Below are 12,275 nucleotides of genomic sequence, written 5' to 3'. Positions count from 1 at the left end.
TTTTTGCTATGTGATTAGCTCCATTTTTCCCCCCACTGATTCTTTTCACATTGATTAACATACGGAATCTGAAATGAACTGATAGTGAAATGAATGGATTTTGAAGGCATAGTGGGTGTTGGAGCCTTTCTTTTTCATGTTCATTTTTGTTTTCTTTTTAGAAGGTAAGTTTATAATGATGACAGGAATTATGCAATTGTTGATGCAGATGTCTTTTTTTAGATTTTGTTTAAGGGATTATAGTTCTCTTTTTATCCTTATCTCTACCTCTTGACGTGGCAAATACTATTTTCAAAAGTAAGTAGATGAATGATAGTCTGTTGGGCAGTGACTATCTGTAGAAGTAGAGGTTCCAAACCATGAAAATTACTCTGTACAAATCAGTTTAAAGCTCACTTAAATTCTTATGTGCTGTTTTTTAAACACTGTATGTGTTGGAGGTCATCAGATGGTCCAACATTTGTTGTAACTCACTGTGGCCACTGATGGGTGAAAGACACTTTTTTTCTAAAGAATGTTTTCCTTTTCTGTAGTGCCAAAAGATTTTAACCCGCAGTGGAGACGAGTGGCGTGGAGCCATGACTGTACGTTACTTGCTTATGCTGAGAGCACTGGAACTGTGAGAGTTTTTGACCTAATGGGTAGTGAGCTTTTGGTCATTTCACCGGTAAGTGCTGTCTTTGATTCAATTTGTACAAATATTCTTTTTTTTTGTAAGGATAAAGGGTAATTACGTATTTTTTTTAATCATGGCAAACTTTGGTATTAAGGCTTACAATATGTATACCATGCATGGATATCAAGCGTTTATCATACGATGGTTATATTAAAGTTAACTAAGTTCAAGTCATTTGTACCATATGCAAAGCATATCCTTTGTGCTGTTATATCTAGTCAGTGTCTTCATCTTGTCTTGGTCAGAATTGTGGTAGATGAGCAGGTACATCAGAATGTGGAAGTATAGAATCTTCTACTTGGTGTGTGTGCAAATGTTTATTGTTTGTAGTAGTAGATTAGAAATCTGCAGTTCATGGGCAGGTTTTGGTATAAATCAAGGAAATATTGCTAACTGAGCAATATGAGATTTTTTTCATTGGTAGGTATGAGAACATGTTGTGCCAGGCAAACTGCAATTGCATGTTCTGCTTTCTGTATACAAAGGTTGTATTCAGCTAATTTGTGAGGGGTTTCAAGTCTATTTCCTTAGCATATTGTCTTTGTGGACTTTTAATTAATAGGTTTTCTTTAAGATCAAGATCAAAGGAGTATATTTTGTTACTATTATAAACTATGAAACTTCAGTTTTTTAAAGCATTTTCATAAAAATAATAAATGGAATTTCTTAAAAGTAATGAAGGTATTCTTTTTTTTTTCTTTTTTCCCTGCCTTTCTCTCTCAATGTCTGCATTCTTGAGTAAAGACAGCAAGTTTCCCGGGAGATCTGAGTTATGCTGTTGCTGGATTAATCTTTCTAGAATACAAAGCAAGTGCCCAGTGGTCAGCTGAATTACTTGTTGTTAATTATCGTGGAGAGCTGAGAAGTTATCTTGTAAGGTAAGCACAAATTTTTGTCTTACGTTGAGAAACTAACATGAACTTTAAAGGAAATCTTTTCCACTCTTTAAAGAAAATAAATCTAATTTATTTATTTTTTTATACCCATACTTAGTGTTGGAACAAATCAAAGCTTCCAAGAAAGTCACAGTTTCAGCTTTAGTAGCCATTATGCACATGGAATAACTACTGTCATTTACCATCCTGGTCACAGGTAAGTGTTTTGTTTACTACCTGCCAATAATATTGAAATGATGAACAGAAGTGGTAAAATAAACCATGAAGTGTGTTGAACATGTTTAAAAAGGAGGGGAGGGTGTACTTATTTTAATCTTGGTATTTAATAAATTAGCAAAAACAAGTCACATATGGCTGTATCTGTGAAAGAAGGCCTAGTTGGTGGTGTCGCTTTACTAATAATGAGTAAAGATACTGAGGGAAATTCGGCTTTTTGAATGAGACAATTGGTACACTCAAACACTAGAACAAATAACAGCTAGCACATTTGTGAATTCCAGAAGAGTTCCTTATAGACATGTATGTCCTGTGAATAGGGTATCATGTCTTTAGTATTAAAGAGTCTTCACTAGGATTAAGGTCTAAATAGATTCTATTGCCTCTAGAAATGAAATTAAAGAAAGCTTTTCTTTTTGCATAACTTATTAGAGTTGCTGTTTTTCTTAAGTTGGATTATTATTATTTTTTTTGCCTCAAGCTATGGTACTTGTTGGCTATTTGACTAATTTTTCTTTAAGAGTTCTTTAAGTTTCTTTAAGTTCTTTAAGAGAAGCGTTTTTTTTTTTCTTGTCCTATCACGTGCATTAACTTGAGATGACTAACTTTCCTTTGTAACAAACACAGGACTTTATCTTAATTTATTTGAAATAAACATTTATTTTCTGTTTATTTGCAGTTAATACTGATACAGATGAGAGGGAGATGTGATGGTCATGGGCATTTAGTCATGTAGTATACCTTAATTTCAGTAATTTTTTTTTTTTTTTTTTTTGGAAGATGTATTCTTAGCAAGTGTGCTGGAGAGTACCTTAAGCACTCTTTCAGAAAGGCTTGTTCTGTGCTTCTTCAATGAAACTGTAGGTATAGAGAAAACAAATGGGAACACGTCAGAGGTATTTGTCTTGGCAGCCTGGGTCAGTTTATCTGTATATTTTTGATTCTTCAATAACACATGATTTTTATTTATCAAATGCAACTCTTACCTTTAAGTGCTGTATTTGATAAATACAGAAAATTGTTTGCTTTTTGCATCGTTTACTGTCTGAGTATGTTGCATTAGCAGCTTTTTTAGAACGTCAGAAATAGCTTCAAAAGACGTTTTTGAATTTGTTGTGTTTAAGGGCTGGTTATAGTTTGCTGCTTTTTTTCTTCTCTCTGGATTTGATTTGTGGACTTGTCTGGTTCACTTTTCCCTACTGTTCTGACTGGAACTGCCAGGGTTTCGTATTTGGAGTTGTCTTGTGTTGCTTTTTCCTTAAGTAGTAACATGTTGGGCACAGATACCAGATTTGAAAGGTGGACTGATTGGCTACCTGGTCTTGCAGCAGATGTGGTTGGAATAGGTCCTGGTTAGCCAATTCCTTCTGTTGAAAATGTATCTGCCATTTTTGTATCTACTGATTATATGGCAAGATAAACTTGGCAACTTACTCTTTGATTTCTTTTAAATTGTGAGAACTCCCTTTCTAGATATTATAGCTACTATTACAGCTACTAGGATTAAATTTGTCAGCACACTTCACTACATTGATTTAAACTAAAATTCGGTTTGGATCTAGAATACTAGAAGAAACTCTGTTAGAAACTTGTTCTCATCCTTCAATATTAAGTGAGATAGCTGTCTTAAGGGAAAACTGGTTGTTGATGAGAACTAATGTTCTCCTAACTTATACTGAAAATTAAACTTTCAAAGTGATGGTTTCCTCTTTCTAACTGCTTAATATTTAATTAGTAATTCCCCTATTACTATTACAATTAGTAATTTAGTAACTCAGTATACTAAATCTAGAGTTTTGAAATAGGAAGTCTGGATGACAGAGCTTTGATAACACTCTGACCAGGCAGCAGAAACAATTAATTCTTTCCTTTGATCACACCAGGGTTCTTGAAACTTGCTTCCAAATCTGTCTTTTCTGTTCCTAATATTAGGAAGTATATTGATTCTAACAGTGCAGTTGCAAAGAATAGTTGTTAATATTCAAACTAGGGTCAAATAATTATTCTGATTGTTTTTATATGTGGATGTGCTTGCATTTGATTTTGTGTGTGTCTGGGCAAATGATATCAGAACAGTTAAACTGTTAAAATAGATGAGCCCTTCAACAAGTAAATAGCTGAAATAGAAAATCAGCTGAGGTAGTCTGGACGTTGCTTTGTGTGTGCTAATGACAACTTCTTGCCAGAAAAGTACATGTATATAGTAGGGAGGAAAAAAAAGACTGGAAGTTTTGTGTTAGTTCTCTCATTTTCCCTCCAACTAATACTTTTTGTTTTCCCACTATTCCTTTATGATTGCAGGTTTACATTTTAAAATCTTATTAGTATGAAGTAAGAGCATCATTGTCTCCTGTTCTTTTGTGCTTGTAACAGTTTATTCAGAATATTAGTAATTAAAATTAATTTGTGGAAGCTTATGGTCAACGTATTCTTTTGCCAATATTCTAAATTTTCTATCATGGGAAATGCCCCTTCCTGATGTGAAAATATGTGGTCATATCTGCTGCTAAAGCAATAAGTTTCTGTAATGTATGTGCACATTCAGCAATTACTTGTTTTTAGCAGGAAATATTATGACCCATAAAAATAAAAATCACATAGTGATTGTAGTATCACTGTGATTGTAGTATCTCCTGGTAGATGTAATTAGTTGACTTGCTTAATAAAGTTGAAAATTGATACTTTAAAGAACTGACATTAGAAACATTACATTAGAAATTACATTAGAAACATGACATTAGAAACTGATGAGCAGAATCACTTGTTGAAATTAAGCTGTTGTTTTGTCTGAAAAACAGGAGTTGGAGGTAGGCGGTTGTCTTAAATTGTGTGTTGAAGAAAATTTTAGATACATATGAATCCTTCGAAGTTTCCATTTTCAGTAGCATGAACTTGATTATTTAAGTTCAACTGTGGCTTTTTTTTTTTGCATTTCATTTAGTTTCAGATCTGTAAAACTGCACTATATAGCTTGTAGGCCTTGACTTACCACACTATTGCTATGTATTTGCCAGTTACCTACTAAACTGCAATAAAATAGCAATCAAGAACTTAATGTATCTAACTTGTTTTAAAAAAAAGATGTAAGCATATGATAATTGCAAAGAAAATCTTTCAGTAGGGAATGTATCTGAATCTGTAGGAAAACATGAATTGGTAGCTTTGGGGAAAAAGTATAATCTTGAGTTTTACTGCTGTTGGAAAAAAATCTTAATTTAGAAGCTCAAGTGCTTGTGTTTCCATGCATTCCAACTTTCATCTGTGATGGAATTTATCAACTTCAGTTGATAAAACTTAAATGTTTGCTTCAGTGTGAGCTCTCTGTAGGCTCTAATGGAAGTTTCAACACCTCACTTATTTTGTGTACTTTAATCTGGAGCTGAATGCCTTATTTCAGGGTTATCTGCAGTTGCTTCAGAAGGAGTCTGATGTTAGAGCCTAAAATGTGTGGTGGCTTTGGGAGATGAAGGTTTTAGATTCACTTGAAATCTTGTTATCGTACCAGAATTGATGTGTGAAAAACTGTGTAGAAGTCTCAAGGTTTATTTTTGGATACCTTAATTGAGCTTGCTGTCCTTGAGACCAGTAGTATACTAATTATCTTTAGCCCAACTTTATAGAACCCTTGAAAACAGAATATAATTGAGATACTGCAGGGGCAGCCAGCTTTTTGAGACTGAAAGGAACCTCTAGAAACCATCTAGCCCATTGCCCTTCCAGCAGGGTCAACCAGAGCAGTTTGCTTGGAGCCATGCTTCCCACACTACTTCTCCTCAAGATATCTATACATATTCATAGGATCTACCCTCAGACTTCTCTTCATCAGGCTGAGCAGTCCTAGCATTCTGTCTTTCATAGTATGGCGGTGCTCCAAGACCTTCATCTTCATGGCCCTTTGCTGGATTTGCTCCACTATTATGTTTCAGTTTCCTATACTGGAGGGCCCAGAGCTGGATGCAGCAATCCAGATGATTCACCTGTGCTGAGAAGACTGTAAGGATGACATCCAGTTCATACTGGTGTGTATGTGGTTATTACTTCCCTTCTGTGCTTTCTGTTGTTGAATTTTGTGAGGTTCTTACTGGTCCATCTCTCCAGCCTGTTGTGGTCCTTCTGAATGACAGCACAATCTTCCATTTCATCAATCCCTTACTCAGTTTTGTATCATCTGCAAACTTTGCCTCACGGTTCATCTCATTAATGAGGCTGTTAAATGGTATTGGCCCCAGTATGAACCTCTGGGGTACACCAGTAGTGACTGGCCTCCAGCTGGGCTTGGAGCTGTGAGGTACTCCCAGTCCCTCATCTGCTGCAAGGTTGCTGAACCTAATCTGCAGCTGCAGATCTTCAGGTGAAGCAGGATCCTCTGTTGGTGCCAGAAGTTGCTAGCTTTCTAGCCTCTTCCGTTAGGGGAAGTCTCCGTTTCCCAGTCTGATAAACACAGGGTATGCCTCCCCCTACTTAAGTACGTCTGGGAGTTGGGGATACTCCTGTATCCTCAAAGCAGAGTCTCAGAGGATCCAGCCAGTCGTCTTTTCTGGTCATCTCTGATGCTGTAGCAGCCTGCTGCCTTCTTTCTGCAGCACCTTTTGCCTGCTGAGACAGACCATCACTAAGCACACACCTTCTGAGGCAAGGATCACCTGCTGTCCATGCCCCAACCTCTGGAAGAGGCCTCTGTCTGAGACCTACAGGCCTGTCTGCATCCCCCTGAGGGAGCATGGTCTGAGGTAAGGTGGATGCTGGGACTGTGCCCTGGGCTTCATCACCACAGTTGCTGAAAACATGTACAAGGAGTTTCTGGCCCCTCTTTTCCACAAACTGCTTCACAAGTCACTGCAGCATCTGTTGGCTGTTTGCTAGTTGTGGTGCATACACAGGCCTTTTTCTAGCACTTACTGAAAAGGTTCCTGACCCTCCCTAGTCAGGAGACAGCTGGAACAAAAGTTCAAAGCACCCTTTGATCAGGAGCAGATGTTAGAACTTGTTGAAAGCTGCTAGAGTTTGCTAAAAGTGAGGCCCCTTATGGTGCCTGACATCACTGGAAAGAGCCACTTATGAAGTTCTTTCAAGATTTCCCAGGAGTTGTCTGGTGATCCCATAAGTACGTAGAAGATTGGGGGGGGGGTCTAGAAATGGAGCCCAGAAACTGCTGCACGCTTGCTATGCTGTATGCAGAAAGCATCTGCAAGAATAAAAATTAACACAGATCTTAACAGTATTAAGTACTAAAGGATTTTGCATTGATCCTTATGTCAATATCAGCATGGTAGATAAAACTTCCCCTTCCAGAGAGTTACTAGTAAGCATCATTTATTAAATTAACATTACTTTGTGGCCCATATGGAGTCACATAAACCTACAGCTGGTATTGTGTTATTTAAGAACACAAATATTTGTCTAGGAAAAAATATCTTCTCATTTTGGGGAGGGTGGATGTTGGGGGAATTGTTGGCACAGTATTTTCTTCAGACTGAGACTAACTTTAAAAAACAAAACAAAACAAAAAATTCCTCTTGTTGCTATTCCCAGGCTACCTGTCAACTTGTGTTATTTTGGAGTCATCTCCTGTCTAGTGCTGAAAAAATAATTGGTAAACAAGGCTGGATCTTTGCTGAGGCTCTCAGGAGTACCTTTCATTTTCTTTTGATACCAGTTGTGTTATTCATCATAATAGTTTCTGCCCCCGCTGTTGCATTTTGCTCTCTGAAAAGCTTTTTAAAATTTTAAGTACGTGCTGCCATGATGAATTTCTCTGCAGTCCTGGGAGAAGGCTTTTTGTCTTGAGGCTTCGTGTTTTGTGTATGTCTAAACTGATATGACATCTTCATTCCAGTTGTCATGGAGTTTCATTTATCCTAAAAGATACTTCTGAATTATAAATATGTTGCACTGTATATGACAGTTTTTTCCAAAATTTCTTTGAAAAGATTTATCTTGATGGAGTTTTTGAGAGCTAGTTCAGGCAGTTTTGGTGTTACTGTTGTCACCGCTATTGACAACTCTTCTCTTGGTCTTTGTGCTACTGTTTGTCTCCGAGTCAACTCTAGCACAGTGCCGTCAATTGTAATTGCATTTTAGTCACTACTGCAGTTGAAATTTTTAACGTGTTACAATGGAAGTTCGAACTTACAGAAGAATGTAAATGCCTATGGATGGACAAGACTACAGAAAAATTAATCTCCCAGAGGATTATGCCTGCTGTCTTTTGGTTATGAGGTGTTGACAACTGTGCTGTGGTGATCTCATGAAGTTTGTGTTTACTGATTGCCTTTTTTTTTTTTTTTAAATAAATTAATAATAGTCAAGTTGTGAAAGAGAGAGAGATGAAAATTGCTTCCAGTGATTTTTTTTTTTTCACTTCATGCATAATTATCTGTGTAACACTGATTTTTGCCAATATCTTTCAGAGATGTCAGATGTAATTTTGTGTTCACTGATGCTAGACTGTGTGCTCAGATGTGAGTATCCAGATGTGTTTATTCATGGTCATCTAGAATGGCTATGGCATCATGCACAATAGGGTAGATCGAGTCTCTCCTCCTAAAACTTAAAGCTGTTAGGAGGAGTTCGATGTGGTGTGCCATGTCTCAGCGTCTTAGTCAAAAGATTTATTTATTTATATAGATTTTGTATTTATGTGCTGTAAGATATTTGGAAACGTCTTTCTTCCTTACTTTTTAACTGCTGTTCTTCAGAAGAACTACGGGACTAAAAGATGGCTTTTGTACAAGTTGGGGACAGTTCTTACACTCCTTGATCAGTGGCAGCGTGTCAAGCTTCAGTGATAAAGTGGTGGGAAGCATGGGAAAGTTGCAGTAGGGAAACACAGGGGAGAAGGGAAACAAAATATGTGCAGAAGAAAAACGAATGGATTATTAAGTGTATGACATTTAATCTGTGATTTCTTTCTCTTTTGTAAGGTCACTTTTCCCCAGTAATTAGTTTTAGTCCACTAGAAATACTCAGGTCATATTGTATGTATCCATTAAATCAATACCCATTCTGAGGAGTGTGTTATGAAGAGATTTATTTAAATTTTGTGTCCAGTTATAAAAAATACAGAGGACTTCTTCACTTCTATTCTAGATATTACTCAGTTGTCTGGGTAGCTAAAACTGGTTAAGATGTTTTCGTACAGTAATGTTAAATAAATTACTGTTTGTATGTAGGTATAGCAGATGTTTTTGTTAGTGAGATGCATCAATGAAAAAAAAAAAATATATATATATTTCTGGAATACAGTCAAATGGCAGATGACTGCTATATGAGCTTCCACCGCTAGGTGGTAGAATGTTTCAATATTAATATGAACTTTGAAGATAGATAAATGTTCTCTGGGTTCAACTTCTGACTTCGATCTATGCCTTTTTTTGCAGATATTTTACTTTTTGATGGGTTGTTCACTAAAATGATGCTTCCAAACAAATATAGACTTCTGTTCTCAGAGTTTTCATCAAAGTGATCATAAGTTAATGCTAAAACTGTCTGTTAATAAGGTCAAAGGGCTCCAAGGGAAAATGTTTTGATACATTTTAGTGGTAATCAATGATAGCATTGAGTGTGCCTCTTTTTTTTTTGTAAATAGAATCTAGTGTGTGTAATGGAATTACTGTGTGCATATTATAGCTGATAGGGTGGCTTTAGAAAACAAAATTGAAAAATCTGTTCCTGCTTTGATCTTCAGTTAAAGGAGAAATATCTTTTGTACCACTTACTAGGTTTCCATTTATTCATGCTTCAACAGAATAACCAGAACTGTTCATAAGCTTAAGTTGTAATTTTTATTGCTCTTTGAGAGTTGGGGAGAATCTCAGGTATGTAGCCAGATGCATTTTATTTAAAATGTTGGGAGTTGTGCCTTATTTGGAAAGCCAAAGATTATAGGGATAAATGCCACAAATAAGTGTTAATCAAAAAATATTTAAATCTTTTTGGGTGTGAATGAACAGCCTGATGTTTAAAGTTTACTGGCACTGTTAGTTATTGTAATGTCCTGAAAGTTTTTTTCATTACTACAGGCAAACTGCTGTGGTTCTGACTTAAAATTGAAAAGCAAAAACAACACATTTTGTGTCAATATATGAAACCAATAATGTGCCTTTGTATATTTTACAGACTTTTGCTTGTAGGAGGCTGTGAAACAGATGAAGACGGAGTATCTAAAGCAACCGGTTGTGGGATATCTGCTTGGAGAGTTCTATCAGGATCTCCCCATTATAAACAAGTCACTAGTTACGAAGATGACATTAGAACAGTAAGTATATTTTCTCATTTTGTTGGATGATGATTATAATTAGCAGAATCATCTAATGGGAAGTTCTGTGTGCATCTTCTTGAACTGTAAAAACTTAATGCAATGTTCTGCTACTTTATAACTAAGTTATGGGGTGAATTTTTAAGTTTCTCTTCCCTTCAAGCATCTGTTTGCTTTTTTCTGTAGTGTGATTTGAACTTCTAAGTTTTTAATTATGGCTTGTGGATTTATTTATTTATTTTTAATGGTGAGGGTGGGACAAACAAACATAAGGAAAACTGCAAACCAAATGCTCCTCCTTCTCCCCAGTTTGTGTAGTGTAAACATGTGAAATACATCTTGTACTGGGATTATGTCACCTTTTTTTACTGGAAAAAAATATTTTTGTCTGTTTTATGACTTAATAAGAAAAAGCAGTAGAACTGTAATATTTCAGTTTTCTGACTTTTGACTTCATTGGTTTCTAGTAGAAATAAATGTTTGATTTGTTAACAGCTACCACCTGGTAGTTTGTGAAGGAGTAGCAAGGAACTGCACCAGGGAAGGTTCAGACTGAACATGAGGAAAAATACCTTTACTATGAGGGTGGTCAAACAGGCTTCCTGGGGAGGTTGTTGATGCCCTGTGCCTGTCAATGTTCAAGCAGCATTTGAATAATGCCCTCAAGAATATGCTAACTTCTGGTTAAGTCAGACAGTTGGACTAAATGATCTTTTTAAGTCCATACCAACTGGACTATTGTATAAATAAATAAAAGGATACACTGAAATCAGCTTACAGTGTTAGGAAAAATTCCAATATTTATTCTTACATAGCGATTACTTTATAAAAAAACAAGGTCTTCATGGTCTTCATTTCACTGCAATGAGTAATGCTTTTCCGTCATATGATACATACATACCCAACAAAATGGACAAAGTTATCCTTGCATTATTTTAAGATAGGTAGCCTTAGGGAAGCTTAAGAATTTTGAAAAGTTGTTTTGCTATTTTAAATTTGACTTAGCTTTTGGTGCATAAAATGATGTATGGGATTCTTTCATTTCATGGTATATTTCTGTTCTTACAGGCACAGAGAAGAGGATTATTAAGGATTATGAATTTAAGATTTTACAGCAGACGGGGAACAGAACAGGTATTAAGGTGTAGGTCTACCTCAGAAATGTATTCTACTAACATAATTGTCCATTAATGATTGCCTGGGAGACTGATTTGAAAGGAGTTTTTAATTTAAGCAACTAAAGAATTTACATTTCTATAAAGCTTATCAAAAATAGTAAGCTTTTAATTTTAAATGGAGTGGCTTCTGTGGCTCTTTTGAAAATCCTATTAGTTCATCTCCTGAAGCTTGGATGTTGGTGTTTCCAGCATAATGACAGGAACAGCTTTAGTGAAGTACAGTTCAATCTCAAATAGAATGTAAACCTTCATTCAAAAAGGGAGATGCAAAAACCCACCTAGTTATTCGTTAGTGTCATGGTTTGACCCGGCTGGCAGCTAAACATCACACAGCCGTTCGCTCACCCTCCCCCCTCCCTCTCTGGGACGGGGGGGAGAGATGGAAAGTGAAGCCTGTGAGTTGAGATAAAGACAGTTTAATAAGACAAAATAATAATAATAATAATATTATTAATAATAAAATAATAATACTACAATGATGATAATAGTACTACTACTAATAATGTGTACGAACAAGTGACGCACAATGCAATTGCTCACCACCCGCTGACCGATGCCCAGCCTAACCCCAAGCAGTCCGGCCCCCCTCCCCTGGCTAGCCAGCCCTATATAGTTTAGCATGACGTCAGATGGTATGGAATACCCCTTTGGCTAGTTTGGGTCACCTGTCCTGGGTCTGTCCCCTCCCAGCTCTTACTGCACCCCCAGCCTGCCCGCTGGCAGGACAGAGCAAGAAGCTGAGACATCCTTGGCTTGGTGTAAGCACTTCTCTGCAACAATTAAACCATCGGGGTGTTATCAGCACTCTTCTCATCCTAAGCCAAAATATAGCATTCTACCAGCTACTAGGAAGAAAATTAACTCTGTTCTAACTGAAACCAGGACAGTTAGAGAATATAATGAACATAGCGTGTGTATGCTCTAAAAGAGACTTGGTTGTTGTGCTGGTATTCCTCAAATATATGCCTTGAGGGGGAGGGAAGGAATATCCCAAACCAACCTTATGCACTACGTTACTCCTACCTGAAAAACAAAAACCCACTTCCCTTACA

At 36.6% G+C, this 12,275-nt stretch overlaps 1 protein-coding gene across 1 annotated transcript in view; it reads left to right on the top strand.

The window, feature by feature from the left end:
• Window positions 1-12,275, top strand: part of NBAS (NBAS subunit of NRZ tethering complex) — a gene marked incomplete at its 5' end in the record, with an annotated part of 190,198 nt that overhangs the window by 10,376 nt on the left and 167,547 nt on the right. The window contains 5 exons of the mRNA XM_084283852.1: window positions 534-667; window positions 1,421-1,554; window positions 1,670-1,768; window positions 9,907-10,045; window positions 11,114-11,179. Of these exons, the coding sequence (XP_084139978.1) occupies window positions 534-667; window positions 1,421-1,554; window positions 1,670-1,768; window positions 9,907-10,045; window positions 11,114-11,179 (572 nt within the window). The remainder of the gene's footprint in view (window positions 1-533; window positions 668-1,420; window positions 1,555-1,669; window positions 1,769-9,906; window positions 10,046-11,113; window positions 11,180-12,275) is intronic.

This window comes from Netta rufina (assembly GCF_964035555.1).
Source record: "Netta rufina genome assembly, chromosome: 3".
NCBI classification, from domain to species: Eukaryota; Metazoa; Chordata; class Aves; order Anseriformes; family Anatidae; genus Netta; species Netta rufina.
This window is presented reverse-complemented; position numbering and strand designations above follow the sequence as displayed.